Raw genomic sequence first — 17,433 nt, 5'->3', positions numbered from 1 at the left:
CGAAGAAAAAGTAAAAAAAAAATTGAAAAATAAAAAAATGGTACTAAAGTAGATTTTCTTTATTTTTGCACTTTTACATCAGAGCTTATCTGTAGTAATGAAATTTTAGCATTTTAAAACACTCATAATTACAATTTATTAAAATTTTAAATTTTTTCAAAGTAACAGATATTAACTTTTATTTATTAACTGCAATATGTATAAAATAATCTTTTTTAAAAAATTCAAAAAATTTTTAACAAAAATTCACAGTTACAACTTTCACATACCAGGAGAAAAAATTAAAATGAAAATTAGTTTCATGAACCTAATTTTAATTTCGCCTGCTCTAGACTGTAAAAATCGTAGTGCATTTTAAAAATATTAATGCGTGTTTTTAAGAGCAATGCGTAAAATTGTTTTGCACTTTTAAATTCGTTATATTAAAAAATTACAAGTTAATACTGTTATTTAACAAAGAAACGATTTATTAAAAAAATCATTTTTTAGGGTGTTAAATTAAAATTTGTAAATTTTAGCATTTTAAAACACTCATAATTACAATTTATTAAAGTTTTTCATTTTTCTAAATTAACAGATATTAATTTGCATTTATTCACTGAAATGAAAAATATAGTTTTTTAAAAATTTATTATATTTTATGGTGGAAAAAAATATTTTTTTCCTTTTTTTAACAAAACCTTGATTTTTAAAATGCTTTGCGAAGAAAAGTGCATTCAAAAAAGACTTTTTTGAAGTCCACAGAATTTTAATGTAAAACTGTATTAATTCTGAAATTAAGATTTTTTAATTAATTATATAATTAAGATTTTTTTAAGTCTACAAAAACTTTATTTTATAATTTAAGGGTTTTATAAATCAATAAATCTTGGTTTGCATTTTACAAACTTTAAAGAAACAATTTTTTAAGAGTATTACACTTCTACATAATTAAATAAAGTGATAAAAATTCTTTTTAATTACATTTTTTACAAACATTAAATTGTTTATTTAAAGAAAAGAATTTATTAAAACTTTTATACTTATTTAGTTTTTAAATTTTAATCATTAAAAAGTCAAAAATTTTTAATAATAATTGAAAAAAAAGAATAGAAATTATTTTTATGATTTTTAATTAAATTTCACCTTTCTTGAGCTGTAATAAATGTTATTTTTAAAAAACATTTTTAATTTATAATTTAAAAAGCAAAGCAGAATTTTTTTTCTAAATATTTTAACATATTTTTTTTAAGAACGTACTTTAAATATTATTTCGTGTTGGATTTATTCAATCAAAATTGATACTTCACAATGTAAAAGAAGGTCGATTTTTAAAGAAAAATATTATTTTAGGCAAAAATTATGGCCAACATTTTTGAATTGCATATTTTAATTGTTTCTTTTAGAATTTACAAGTTACAAGTTTTACAATTCTTGATTACAGTTAACAAGTTTACAATTAATACGTTAAATTTAAATATCCTTAGTTTTATTTTCGACCTATTAATGACATTGTACAGAGTTTCTGAAATTTACTAGAACTTAGACTTTTGTCGTGGAACGTTTCACATGTATTCTGCTTTCATATTTTGAATAATTTTAATGTTTCAGTAGCTTAATGAAATAATGAAATTTCATTTTGTTCACTTTTTAAAAATCTTGATTCTTCCTTTATTTTGCAACATTAGAAAACTTTAATTTTAAGTAATTATGTTTATATTTTATTCAAAAAAATTACTTTTCTTATTTAAATTAATGTCCTATAAATACAAAAAATTTGTTCTGTTACGTCCTAGATACATCACAGAATTTTCAATTATACATCAAGTGTTCAGTAGATATTTTTATCTAAGCACAATTTCAGATTTTTTCGAAATACTTATTAAACTAAAATATGTTATAACATTTATAGTAATACTTATACAATTTTTTCAGGTACAGGCCACAAAAGGGAACTAAAAAAGAAACGGAAATTTCACTAAAACTATGCCAACGATGGCAAAAAAACGATGGCACTATTGCACACTAACAAAACACACAAACAATTAATGAAGAATAACAATAATAAAAACCAACAAGAAAAGAATAAAATATAAGGAATTTTTAAAAATCAATAACGGAGAAATAAATAAAACAAACAAAAAACAAGAAAAATTAAAAAGAATTTCATAAACAAACAGTAAAAAATAACAGAAAAGCAAAGCAACAATATGCAAAAAAAAATAATAGTCCTAATAACAAAACAAAACTGAAAAAATTGAAAGAAAATTAAAAAATCAAAAAATTTTAATCTTTCTAAAATAAATTTGAGTAAGCCTTTCATCTGTAGCAGTACTCAAAAATATCACCCTCGCTTGCTATGCAGCATCGTAAACGTTCTTCGAACTCTGTGGTTACCACCTTTTGCAAAACATGAGGCGGGATGTTGGCAATGATCTCCACAATTTTAGCTCGGAGTTCTGCTAAATTTTCTATTCGATCGAATTTATTCAATTTCGTTTTGACATAGCCCCAAAGAAAATAATCACATCCAGTTAGGCATGGCGAACGGGGACACCATTCTTGGAACTCGCTGAATCTTCCGATCCACCGATGAAATGTTTCGTTCAGAAAAATTCGCACATCGCGGGCTGTGTGAGGACCAGCTCCATCCTGTTCGAAAACAACATCCTGAAAATGAAGTTTATAACCATAATATTTAATAAAATAATTTTCAAAATAATTTAAAAATATACTAATAAGAAAATATTTTGTACCAAAGATAGTTATTAAATCAAATTTACATAGTAAACAAACATTTATAGTAACATAAATACTTACAGCAACACGATGTGGTCCAACCACAGCTTCAATCGCTGGTATAATATTGTTTCTTAACAAATTAAGATATTTTTGCGCAGTTAAATTTCCGTCAATAAAAAACGGACCTATAGTACGATTCTTTAATATTCCGCACCAAACATTCAATTTTTGAGGTCTTTGAGTGTTTGTTTGAACGACAGTGAAAGGATTCCTTCTAGCCCATGTGCGATGTATTTGAACATTCCTTTTTCCGTCTAGTGTAAAGGTACATTCGTCACTGAACAAAATATTGTCAAAAAAATGTTGGTCTCTCTCTTCCATTTCTTCAAGTAAATACATTGCCATTTCGTACCTGCGCTGCTTGTCATTTTCTTCCAAGATTTGTATATTTTATAAGGTTTATATTTTTCCTGGTGCAGGACATTTAAAACTGAGAATTGAGAAATTTGAAAGTCTCTAGCGATTTGCCGGCTAGTAGAATGCGGCTCATTTTCTATTTCGGCACAAATTTGGACCTGCATTTCTTCGTTTATAACTCTTCTGGCTCTAGCATTCTAAGAAAAGTAATTTATTAATAAATACTATGAAATAAAATAAAAAACTAAAAAAAAATTAGGATCATCAGTCCCTGTCACGATTTCAGTAAAAGTAAAAATTAAAGAAATAATATTAATTAATCATTGATTACAGTAATAATATAACAAAATAATTTTAAATAAAGATAAAAATAAATTGTACATGTAAGTAGATTTCATATTGAAAGTGAAAACGAGAATTTAAAACAATAAAAATTAATTACGTTTTAATTAATTTTAATTAGATAATTAATTGATTATATATTTTTTAATTAATTAATTGAAAAATTAAATAGACTGGTTTTTAAAGTGAAATTTTAAGAATTTTGTTAATGTGTAAATAAATTGAAATAAAATATGTTGGGAATTTTAAAGAAGAAAAACAGTAATAACTATTTCAAAATATTTTTTATACAGCGAAAAAATGTTCAAAACATTTGAAGCAATAACAATTTTTTTATTTTATTTCTATTAACTACTTTTTACTTATTGAGATAAAATAATAAGATAAAATAAAAAAACCAAAAAATAATTGATATTAATACTTACTCTAGGAACATCAATATGACCATCAATAGAAACTTTGGCATGAAAGTCATGAATTACTTTCAGAACTGTTGAAACTGCTGGTATTAAACGATTTGGGAATTCCGCAGCAAAATGATCACGCGTTTCTCGAGCACTTAGTTGATTAACAACTTGCTGAACAAAGAACCACTTTTTTTCTTCTTGTGTGTAAATTCTAGCCATTGTTACTTTCTTGCATTAGAAACTTTATAATCTTCTTAAAAAAATTATAAAAATCTCAAGAAACGGAAGAATAGTGAGGCTCAGAAGTCTTCACCGTAGCTTTTAAACTGCGATCAAGCTTCGGGTATTACTTCAAGAGAAATGAAAGGTACAAATGGGGGGTAAGATCAGAAGATAAAGAAAAAGAAACAACCGGGGCATAACATTACTATGTAGATCAATTCTTATTATTGGACGCAAATTGTTTCATTGTTGACATCGTCTTTTACCCTATACCTATCAGTGTGTACAAATACTCATTCCACGTATTGCTTTCAAAATAAGACTCACACACGGAAAAAAATATGCTATTGAATCAATACGGTTGTCCAAAAAAAGTCGATTTTCGAAAATTATTTGGCTACCCCACTACAGCATATCCTTTTGAATATGTTAGTTTTATACTTTTCGCGGAAATGCTATTGATTCAATAGCATATTTTTGTCAGTGCATACATACATTATGCGTAAGATAAAGAAGCCTGGGTAAATAACAAAAAAGAATTAAAATTACATGAAAAAGTTTCCTTTAATAAAGAAATAGTACAAATGTAAAAGTAATACATTATGAGTAAAAGTTAAAATAAAACTATTAAAATTATTATAAGTGTATGTAGAGTCAAAGTTAAATTATTTAATTTAAGTCTAGTGTAAATGAAAGCCAAAATAGAAAAAAATTAAATTTTTCTATTCCTCAAGCCTCATCAGAAAACTTCTTTTCTAATTGTAAGTAAAAAAATAGTACTTATTTTTACATCAATTTCCCACTTATAGTTACATTTTATTACAATTCTCAACAATTTTATAAATTAACAAAAAAATTTCCAAAAAATCTCTCAAATTGCAATTCAAATATTAAAAAATTAAAGATTTTTTCCAATAAGAGAACGATCCGAAATATACGGCATTTATTGTTACACAATTTCTTATTTTAAAGACACCCCATTTATTGTTTATCTTTTACAAAGCCCGGATCTTTAACTTATAAACCACTTAAAAGCAAAAGTTAATAAAAACTGAAAAAATAGGACATACAAAACAAAATAGTGTTAAAAAACTTTAAACAAGTTTTGAATAATGTAGGCAACAAATTATGTGTTAAAATTAATTAAAAAATATGCCTAATTGCTTAAAAATTAATTATTAATGCAAAATAAGGTCTTATAAATATTAATTAACAAATTTTAAATAATTTTTATCACATGAATATTGCTTTTTAATAAAAGATTGTAAGTGTACGAATACTTTCATATTTTAGAATTTTTTAATTAGTGATGCAATAGTACTAAACTTTAAAAATATTAATTATAATAATATTATTTTTGTAAATATTTTTTACTTGAATTAAAAAATTTTTAAATAATATTTGTGAATTTAAAAATATGTTTGAATCGTGATGATTTGTAATTTTCAATTAAAAATCAAAATGTACACGGAGAGAAAAATCTGCCTTTTATAGTATGAAATAGATTGCTGCTATTTTTCTGTAAACTTTTCATACTAATAGAGCAAAGATTTGAGAATTTTTAGTATAGTATTTGTCCGTACTAAAAAAGCATAGTATATATGCTTCTATAGTACAAAACATGTAGTTTAATAGCAACAACGCCATGCGAAGATCGCACATAACATCATCCTACTATGTTTGCATAAGTTCTATGCTTTTTCGGGGATAGACTCTTGCAACTGGCGATTAGGGCAGTTCCAATTAAGTAAAGGTGGGCGTGGCCTAATCGACAGTTGCAAGAGTCTATCCCCGAAAAAGCATAGAACTTATGCAAAAATAGTAGGATGATGTTATGTGCGATCTTCGCATGGCGCCGTTGGTATAAAAGTATAATAAGTATGTAATAAGAGGCTATATGACAAACTTTATTAGTATAGACAAGTTTCATGCTAAAAAGACATACGATTGTACTATAATTACTCAAATTTCATGCCTATATAGCATACAAAATTTCTGTGCATTAAATGTAAACCTTTCTATACTATAAAAGGCAGATTTTTCTCTCCGTGTAGTTACTCAAATCGAATTGCTTAATAAGAAGCATTTCAATTTACAGCTATTTTGGAATGCTCAAATCGTAAAGCATTTTAAAATAAAAATTTCTAATTTAAAAAATAAAGCAGAAATATCTTCTTCTTATTATAATTTCCACATTAATAAATCTAAAAAAAAGGATATTTTATATTACATTAAAGAAATACAAACTGTTGTCTGTTTATTTGAAAAAGCTTGAGCTAATTTAAAAATTCGAATTTATTTGCTAATTAAGGAAACTACGGAATCATGATAAATAGTAAATTTAAATCGAAAATCAAACTGAAGTTAAATGCAAATTCTGAATAAATAAAATTTCATTTAGCGTCTTTGTGGAATGCTAAAATCGTTAAGTATTTTAAAATTCAAGTTTTTGAAAAAACAAACGGAAAAATATTTTTACTTTGCTCAACATTTAAAATTTTTAATTTAATCCATTTAAAAAAGAAAAATATTTCGTGTTACAGTCAATAACTAGACATTAATTTCTTTTATTTTGAGAAAATTAAAAATTTTGATATAATTGTAATTTGATTTAAATTGGCAAAAATTGGACTAAACTACCTTACTTTCAATTTTTGACCTACAACAATAACATAGTATCGCGAATCTCTATTTTGATAATAAAAAGATAAATGTTTTTTTATTTTTTACTCATGGCGAATTAAAAAATGTCTTAATATTTTAAAAGTCAAGTTCGGTCGTATAAGAAATTAATAAGATTTGAAAGATTGCAATGAAATGTCTGCGTTTTTCTTTTTATACAAAAATTGCATCTAATTTTTATTTTTGAATTAATAGATTCTAATTGAAAACACTTCTTATAGAATGTAATAAATTTATTATAAAAATAATTGAAAAAAAAAAATTTTAATTACAGATTGCGATTTTAAATGTTTAAAATAAATATTTCTGCTCCGCTTTTTAAATCGGAAACTAAATTTTTTAAATGTGTTAAAATAATTTCTGTCTAGAAAAGGCGAATTTGAAATTGCATTTATAAATAACTATTTTGCTGCTTTAGAAAATGGAAATAAATATTTAATAATAAAAGAAAACTGGAATGGTTGCAAAAATAATTACCCTTTGTTGGATTTTCGACCTGCAGGATTAATTTACTTTCGCTAATCTTTATTTTGTTTTAAGATATTAATTTGTAATTTTTAAGAATGGAGAATTTGAAAATTCCTTGAATGTTTAAAAGCCACGTTGAGTAGTACGATAAAAAAATGAGATTTATAATATTTAATTTAAATGTCCACATTTTTATTGTTGTTAAAAGAATAAGTCTAAACTTTTTTTGTTAATTAACTGACATTAATTTGAATGGCTTAATTTTAGCAACAAATAAGTTTTTAAAAACATTTGGAAAAAAGCTTTAAACTATAAATTAAAATTTGTCAAATTTAAAATAGATATTTCTGCTTTACATGTTGAATTAGCAATTTCAATTTTGAATTTATTTTAGATTTTAGCAAATTGAAAAAGGTGTAATTTAATTTAAATTTATAATATCAACCTTTTCCTATTTGGCTATGATGTTTTTTGCTTTCTTTGTTCCTCTTCTTTTTCTTTTTCCGACTGTAGTGGCCTTTTGCTGGCTACTGAACCGTTGGAAAATACTGTTTATCAATTGTTGATTGATTCTTCATGTTTTTTATTTTTAATTGTCAGTGTTAATTTTTAAGGGCCATCGTTTGTTTAAATTCTGTGAAAGTCGCGTTTCCTCCTTGTTTTCTTTTGGTGATCTGTAACTAAAACATTTTATTATTAATATTATTGTAAAAAACTTTTTATATTTTAGTTTAAAAAATTTTTAAATTAATGATTTTCAACTAGGTGAGTCCTTTCGACACTATTGATTTTTGAAATTGCTACCTCTTCGTCATTGTCGCTGGATTTATTTGTCTCACAGTTATGTTACTGAATTTCTATTTTGGTATCTTATTTAGACTTTTTCTAATTTCCTATTTCTCCTGTCTGTAATAGAAATTATTCTCGTTTAATTAATTTTGTTGGTGATTTTTTACGTGTGTAGTGTTTAATTTTTTCTATGATTGTAAACATTTGGAATTTTTTAAATAAATCAAAAAATGCATACTTTTTTAATAATTAATTTTTAGATGATAAAAAAATATCACACTTGTGTTAAAGCTGTAAAATAAATCTTTACTGAAATAAAAATGACACAGTATTTAATTCGGTTTCATTAATTTTCTTTTTTAACATGACTACATAAAACAATTGTCTCAATAATACAATTTAATTTACTAGAAATTTAAGGAAAGCTGAGTTTTAAAAAATGTAGTGCACAAGTGCAGTATTTAGAATAAACATTGTTTATTTTTAATTCAAATCTTTATTTTACATTAGTTTGCAATTTTTTTTACCTGCGAAAACATTTCCATGCCTTTGTTGTCAATCGTTCAGTTTCTTCTTCTGATTTTGAAAATTTTCATTCATTTTTAAGGTTATTACATTTTTTTCTGCAAATTTTTTGAACAATTTTTTATTGTCACTTGCTCCACATATCATTATTTTTGTCTTTCATTAATCCTTTTTTTTATTTTAATCATTTTCTTAACACCACACACTCGCTGCACTAAAAACAAACTTTTTATTTCTCAATTTGTTTTCCATAATTCTCAAAAAACTTTCCTGGAATAAATTCGATTTAAATTTTAAATTAATATTTATTTTTCTTTATCCATAATTGCACTTTATTTTAATTTTTACGCTATTACTTTTGTCAAATCCGCTGACAATTGAGGTTAAGTTTTTGTTTTCACGTGGAACACTCGAAACTTTCAACTCGACTTACTTCGCACACTCCTAAAACATTGCGCGCAGCAAATTCAGGCGGCAATTTTAAAAAAGCTCCCTGTTCAATATCTATTTCGAACTTGTAAGCAATTCGGGTTGCATTTTAATGCACTTCCGAGAAACGTTTTATTTATTAGTTTAAATTATATGTGCTATTATTTTTTAATATTCATAAGAAAACAATAACTAACTTAAACTAACGTTTAAGAGGTCATTTTTTAAAGTAACAATGATTATGAATTTCTTATAATTTCTTATAAAATTCTTGATAATCTAAAAAATCAGTACTCCTAATTTAATTAGTTAGTGAATTGAGTAAATATTTAAAACTTTTTTAGCAAATTTTGAGAAATGTTTTTACTTTTTAAAATTAGTTACTACTCTTTATGTGAACTTTTAAGTTGCTCGGTTATAAGATCCACATTTAATTCAGTTTGATCTTAATAATGATTAAAGAAATACAATATATATTTTACATAAATTCGAAAAACAAATCATTTTAATAATTATAACTGAAATAGAATGAATGGAAAAAAAGTCAAATTCAGAAGTAACACAGGCACACAAAAAATAAAAAGCTGTTTGGCCGAGACACTACACTAGTCTATTTCCATGTATTTTTTCACGCTGAATCCGAATCTAAAGTCAGAATTGTTAGATTCGCTCAAATTTTTGAGATAATTGCAAAAAAACGCAAGTAACAATAAACTCAAAATACTCAAAATCAGTTTTTTGGAATTATCTTCAAAAGTTGAGCCAATCTGTCAATTCTGACTTCGAATTCGGATTCAGCGTGAAAAAATACATAAAAATGCACTATCGTAGTGTTTCGGCAAAAAAAAATTTCTTTGAGCTAAAATCGCCAAAAACTGATAAAAATTCTGAATTAGGGGCACAGATAATTTTTTTTGCCGAAATACTACGATAGTGCATTTTCATGTATTTTTTCACGCTGAATCCGAATTCGAAGTCAGAATTGACAGATTGGCTCAAATTTTGAAGATAATTCCAAAAAACTGATTTTGAGTTTTTTGTTACTTGCGTTTTTTTGCAATTATTTCAAAAATTTAAGCGAATCTAACAATTCTGACTTTGGATTCGGATTCAGCGACAAAAAATACATGGAATTACACTATGGTAGTGACATTCAAAATTTTTTTAACTTTTTGATTTTATTTTTCTTTCTGAGAAGTTTTTTGAGTTTATCTCAAAAATAAAAGCCAATCTGCTAATTCTGACATCGGATTCGGATTTAGCGTGAAAAAATACATGGAAATAGACTAGTGTAGTGTCTCGGCCAAACCACATTTTACTTTTTGTGTGCCTGTGATAATCATCGTGACTTTTCGTTAGCAATCGGTCAAATTCGCTCAGACTCGCTCGGTTGCCTTCGGTCCCTCTTCCCTAACCTTTTGTTCTGAAATTTTCGTATCCGCTATACCAAAATATGAAAATATTGAAGCAATTAACATAATCATTTTATAATGATATTTCTAAAATTCTTAATAAAAATTGTCATTTGTGATTCCTATAGTAAAATTTTAATTTTTCAAATGACATTACTAAATTTTATTTTCTAACTATATTATATAATATTATTTTTATTTCAGTCTTTCCTAAAAGTTATAATAATAATTAAGGGGGGAACACCAGTTGTAACTCAAAAAATAATGCTTTTTTCAAGAATATTTTCCAAAAGAACAATGAATCTTTTTAAAGAATACTATTTATTAGTTAAAAGTACATGTAAAAAGCTGTAATTTAAAAGAAAAAAAAATTTTTTTAACAAAAACTTTTGGAGATATGAGCCATTGAAGTGGCGTCTTAAGAAAAAAGGCGAATTGCGGTGACCAGCATTCTGCAAGTATACTTCGTCTGAAATACAAAAATGAAATTGATTTACATTTATTATAAGATTATCTAGTTCGTGATCGAAGGATTTAAAAAAAAAAAAAAATTTGACAAAATGGCGACCTGTCAAAGTCAAAAGTATGATTTTCGTTAAAAAAATACGGTCAATTTTCAGCTATATAAAAAAAAGTTTTGCATAAAAAAAAAAATCCTTCGATCACGAACTAGACTTATATGTGTAAATGAAGCACACTAAATTTTAAATAAATCGGTTTAATGGTATTCGAGTAATCGTGGTCACCGACTTGGAAAATGTCATTTTGAGAAAAACGCATTCAAAGTTTCAACTTACTTTTTTTTGTTCAGAAGAAATTTTGTTTCCAAGTTACAAAGAGTCATCGATTCCTGGACCATATAATAACTCTTCCGCAGTGGTTGCCGTTTCTAAATCATAGGAAAAGGCCATCTGTCGTTAGGGTCAGGTATGGCTGGCCACCTTGTATGAAGCCACGGGACGCGCCGATGCAGTGTTCTGTATATCTCATTTATTTTTCACCGGATCAACTTTGAAATTTACAGACACATTTCTCAATATGTATACTTTAAGAAAATGCACAAAAAAAAAAATTGATTTTTCGAAAGTTACAACTGGTGTTCCCCCCTTAATGAAATCCGTTAATTTCCATGACATGCTACCAACTATAGTAAAAATAGATTTCAAAATATTAAATATTATTACAATTCTTCTTTCCGTGTATTTATTATATCACACATTTATAACATACTAAATGTAAACTGTTTGTGAAACTTTAAACTCGTTTTTCTCAAAACTACGTTTTTTAAGTCGGTGACCACAATATCTGTAAAACCGCTAAACCGATTTAGCTCAAATTTTAACACAAGCTCAACAACTACATTTTGTTGTCGTTGATCGAAGGTGTTTAAAATAATTTTAAAATTATTAATTTAATTAACAATTTTAGACGATTTTTTTTTCATGAAAATGAAATTTTTTTTAAGAAGCTGCCATTTTGTGAAAAATTGATATTTTTTAATTCCTTTAATCAACGACAACATTTTCTCATAAACTTACAGAATCTATTTTATTTTTTAAGTTCAGATGATTCGGAAGTTATGCTGGTCACCGCGTGACACATTTTTTTAGGACCCTTGGGAGAAAAATTAATATTTTTATGAACAAAATACAAATAAAGTTACCGTAATTCTGAAGTAAGCAATTGAAAGTTAACGTAATTCCGCATGCAACGAGCCCTATACGAAGTATTTTGGATAAGTAGATTGTTAATAAACAATTGCAATGTTAACTAATTGTTTATTAACAATGTACTTATCCAAAATACTTCATATAGGGCTCGTTAGATGCGGAATTACGTTAACTTTCTATTTCTAACTTCAGAATTACGGTAACTTTATTTGTTTGTAAAATATTTCATTTGTTGTAAACATTAATTAATTAAATAATTAATATCTCGAAAACAAAAAAAAACGTTTTTGATAGTTAGTTGGTTAGCTAGTTTTTTTGTTATTGAAAGTATATATCTTAAGCTTCATTTTGAGTGTAAAAAAAAGAAAAAGAAAGTGTCCTTTTGAAAAAAAATATATATATTTTTGATTTTCAAAAAGAGAGGTAAATTTTGAATTTAAAAAAAAAATTTTCACCATTCGAAAGGTCAGAAAAAAATTTTTCGAAAACATATATGTCAAAATTTTTTTCATCCATTTATGTAGAAGTTACATTCTTTTAAAAACTCAACGTTTTGTGAATACTCCAACCGGGTTTTATAGATGGCGTTAGATATCCTGTTGATAACACTAAAAAAATTTTTCCGTGTACGAAGAGAGCATACATAGTTTCATGCTGTAAAACCTCGTTTTTTTCTCCGTGTAGTAGACCTTTTCATGCTAAGCATTCTGTCCTCTTCCAACTCATGCGTAATTCTATGCGCTAGATAAGGACAGAATGATCAGCATAAAAAGGTCTGTTCGTCAGGTTGAGATGAAAAAAATACTGAAAACCCTCATAACCCCTATTTTTCAAAATCCTGACTTGATTCGAAATTTGGGAATACGGGATCGTGTGCAGCACGCAAAAATACAGTGAAAGTCACTATGATATCCAAGAAAAACCTTGTCAATTTTCTCGAAAACCTAAGGTGATGTAGCAAACTGAGTTTAGATTCGTGTTCAGCGTCAAAAAATCTGTAAGAATCACCATGTGCGATTCCAGAAATAAAAAAAATTGAAATTCTGTTACACAGTGTTATATAACTTTCTAAAAGTGTAAACACAAAAAATTCTTATTTTTGCGGGAAATGCGGGACGTTTAACGGGGCGCAAACCTCCGCGGGACACATGCCTCAAATCCGGGACGGATGGTCACGTTACTGTATTAGACAGATTATCCACAAAAAAATGACTATAAATTTCAAAATTTCTTAAACATTGACCGTAACAACCATTTATCAATCCTCAGACAGAGGCGCAGTGCGCACGCGCGTCTATGACTTTGTTATTAATATTCAAAAAGTACTAAAAAGTAGTTCTATAAGGACGTTTTCCTAATACTTCAAATCTTAATATTCTATTAAGTCGACCGTGCCTACTTTCAAGGTACTTTTAAGGTTATGTAACTGTTAGGTCTGTAAAGTTAATTTGTCCGTAACTTTTTTTGTAAAATAGTGAATTGATGGACCTGACATTTTATAGAGGAATTTAAAATATGATAAAGAATGGTTATAAAGGGCGAAAATGTTGATATATTGTTAAATATTTATTATAAAACATTTGAAAATAATTAGAAAATGTGGGGTTAGATGTGTCGGATTTTCTAACAATTTTTAAGTCTTTTATTATATTTATTTAACAATATATCAATATTCTTGCACTTCACAACCATTGTTTATCATATTTTAAATTCCTCTAGAAAATTTCAGTTCAATACATTCAGAATTTTACGATAAAAGTTACGGAAAAATTAACATTACAGACCTAAGAGTCACGTAACCTTAAGACTGAATTTTTTTTACTTAATTTAAGTTAAAACTGAAAAGTAGTAAGTTATAATTTTAAATATTTGTTTTTAGTGTGCAATAATGTGACGAGTTGATCGCCGGCACTGTCCCAGTAACTTTGCCGTATTTCAGCAGACATTACAGGGGCAATGTTGTGCCTTATTGGCGCAAATCAAGGTACACTTATAGGACAATAAATATTAGGTAAAAAATATGTTGTTATTAAAATTTTATCCATAGAAGTTTCAAATATAACACAGCCACACAAAAAAAAAAAAGTACCCGGGCCGGGGAATGAGACCACCATTTCTTGATGTATTTTGATGCGCTGAACACGAATCTGAAGTCCGTTTAGCTCCATCACGTCAGGATTTTGACATAACCTCAAAAAACATAGCTGATTTTAAATGACAGGAGAAATTTTTTAAATAATGGCAGATTTGCTTGAATCTTGTTACTCGGGGGTTTTTGGGGTCGCTGATTACGAATTTAACGTCAGATTTATAAAATTCAAAATGGCGGATCCAATATGGCGGACGAATTTTTAAAAAGTAGTTGGATTTTTACGAAAATTGGTATCTAGGGGTTTTGGGAGTCGCTGATTACAAATTTATCGTCAGATTATTCAAATTCAAAATGGCGGATCCAATATGACGGACAAATTTTTAAAAAGTAGTTGGATTTTTACAAAAATTGGTATCATGGGGTTTTTTTGGAGTCGCTGATTACGAATTTAACGTCAGATTATTCAAATGTAAAATGGCAGATATAGTACGGTGGTCAAATATCTTTATGTTTCTACATGTTTCTGCATCGAGGGCACCTCCACGTGGTGACGGTGGGCAACGGAGTTTGTCCGCTATCCGGCTAAGTCCCTGGATAATGGCTTTGATGCCGTCATGGCAGACACACGTAGGAAACGTATTACGATGCAGGGACTCGGAACCCCAGTATCGGCGGTTGAGAGTGAGAAAGCAGACTCTCAGGCGTCGTCATCCAGCAAGTGCAGCTCTTCATTGATGGGAAACTTGGCTAATGTAGAGTATAATACGACAAGAAAACAACCTGATATAGACTTAAACTCTCATACTTTTAGCAAAAAACGAGATCTTTTTTGTTATATTTGCAGTAAATTCGAGGTAAAGTCTTTGCGGAACAGGATTGACGAAGAAGTACGTAAACTGTATAATGAAATCTTCGGTTTTGAGATTGATCAGATGTCACTGATGTAACGGTGACATACGAAATTTTATTTTTATTTTTAACACTGAAACCTTTTATTTCATTCATACAAAAGTTGAAATCTTCTTCACATGTAGGTTTTGTCCAAACTGTTGGATAAGAGTATTTGATAAACTCCTTATTTTTAACAGATTTCCAACCAAAGATCATCTTTCTGCAACAATTACAAATGATGTTCGGAACCCAATTAGAAGATAGATCAATCTCAAAACCGAAGATTTCATTATACAGTTTACGTACTTCTTCGTCAATCCTGTTCCGCAAAGACTTTACCTCGAATTTACTGCAAATATAACAAAAAAGGTCTCGTTTTTTGCTAAAAGTATGAGAGTTTAAGTCTATATCAGGTTGTTTTCTTGTCGTATTATACTCTACATTAGCCAAGTTTCCCATCAATGAAGAGCTGCACTTGCTGGATGACGACGCCTGAGAGTCTGCTTTCTCACTCTCAACCGCCGATACTGGGGTTCCGAGTCCCTGCATCGTAATACGTTTCCTACGTGTGTCTGCCATGACGGCATCAAAGCCATTATCCAGGGACTTAGCCGGATAGCGGACAAACTCCGTTGCCCACCGTCACCACGTGGAGGTGCCCTCGATGCAGAAACATGTAGAAACATAAAGATATTTGACCACCGTACTATATCTGCCATTTTACATTTGAATAATCTGACGTTAAATTCGTAATCAGCGACTCCAAAAAAACCCCATGATACCAATTTTTGTAAAAATCCAACTACTTTTTAAAAATTTGTCCGCCATATTGGATCCGCCATTTTGAATTTGAATAATCTGACGATAAATTTGTAATCAGCGACTCCCAAAACCCCTAGATACCAATTTTCGTAAAAATCCAACTACTTTTTAAAAATTCGTCCGCCATATTGGATCCGCCATTTTGAATTTTATAAATCTGACGTTAAATTCGTAATCAGCGACCCCAAAAACCCCCGAGTAACAAGATTCAAGCAAATCTGCCATTATTTAAAAAATTTCTCCTGTCATTTAAAATCAGCTATGTTTTTTGAGGTTATGTCAAAATCCTGACGTGATGGAGCTAAACGGACTTCAGATTCGTGTTCAGCGCATCAAAATACATCAAGAAATAGTGGTCTCATTCCCCGGCCCGGGTACTTTTTTTTTTTTGTGTGGCTGTGTAATGTTTTCTGAAAAAAGTGCTTAAGACTAAAATTTTATTACATAAATAATTGATTAATATTATAGTCCAGTGAATACATGCATGAACGCACTATTTACAAAAAATTTTTAATTAGAAATACAATTAAGCAAAAATTGTATACTTGCTTATTGAGAATTTTAATTTACTTTGTTATGAGTTACACAACTTAATAAATATCAAATGCTAGTTGTCAGTGTGATTTTAAGTATAATCAATTTTCAGTTTATCATATATTCATACACAACAACACATGCATATGTGGTTTCAACTTGATCCAATATTCTTTTAAAGTATTAAAGTTTTCTTTTACATACGAAAATTGAAGAAAATGTTTTTAGAGTTAAGTAACCCACACCAATATTCACCTTAAGTGCTATATTGTCATAATAATTCTACCCACAGATTCGTATGCTGTTCAAGAACTAGTGGAAAAGCCACTTCCCTCCCCTTTGCCATTTTTTATTCCATTGACCTTCCTGCCGTCGCTTAAAAGCATTTCTATACGTCCAGGGCTATAATCGCAAGATATAGTTATATAGCACGAATCGAAATAAAAGAGAGGTGTGATTCTTGAAAATAATTCTGTCCGGAAAATAATTATAGTTTATGCTTCATGACGAATTATTATGACAAAAGCAAGGTAAAATAAATGCTTTTTTTATTATTACTGAAAATATTAAACATTTTTATACTCAGATGAAATCATATTCTTCCTTATACGGCTCATTTCATTTAAAAGGTAAAATACAGCTTGCATGAAAGTTATGATGGGAATATTCGATTTTGGATTTGTAATCAAGTTTTTTATATTATTTAATGTTTCAAAAAATCGAAATGGATAGTGGTTATAACATTAGACGTAAATATTTGAAATGGCAGACAGTTTTTTGGCAGAATATGATCACTATTGTTGTGACTCTGATTTTTGCAAATTTTTGTTCTAAACAAGTTGATGTTTTAGAAAATCATTTCAATTTTACTTTTTAAATATTTTAAAGCATGAAAGAATATTATTTCACACACAAACTTAATTTCTATAAGGATTTTTTTGATTTTGAAATAAGAAGAAACGACTAAAAAAATGTAAAATAAATTTGTTTGGTTTTCGTTCTACTCTATT

The 17,433-nt window shown here is 27.8% G+C and overlaps 1 protein-coding gene across 1 annotated transcript; it reads right to left on the bottom strand.

Moving 5' to 3' along the window:
- Positions 1-2,084: 2,084 nt before the first annotated feature.
- LOC127286268 (uncharacterized) lies at positions 2,085-3,295 on the bottom strand. Its single transcript, XM_051312647.1, has 2 exons — positions 2,800-3,295; positions 2,085-2,649 (listed from the first exon to the last, which is right to left on the bottom strand). Exons 1-2 carry the CDS (start codon positions 3,124-3,126, stop codon positions 2,299-2,301), a joined length of 678 nt encoding a protein of 225 aa, XP_051168604.1. The 5' UTR covers positions 3,127-3,295; the 3' UTR covers positions 2,085-2,298.
- Between the last annotated feature and the right edge of the window lie 14,138 nt (positions 3,296-17,433).

The sequence above is a fragment of the Leptopilina boulardi genome, unplaced genomic scaffold, assembly GCF_019393585.1.
Source record: "Leptopilina boulardi isolate dan_hultmark-lab unplaced genomic scaffold, ZJU_Lbou_2.1 LbouV2_351, whole genome shotgun sequence".
In the NCBI taxonomy this organism is placed as follows: Eukaryota; Metazoa; Arthropoda; class Insecta; order Hymenoptera; family Figitidae; genus Leptopilina; species Leptopilina boulardi.
The sequence above is the reverse complement of the archived record's forward strand: the minus strand, read 5'-3'. Positions and strand labels throughout refer to the sequence as shown.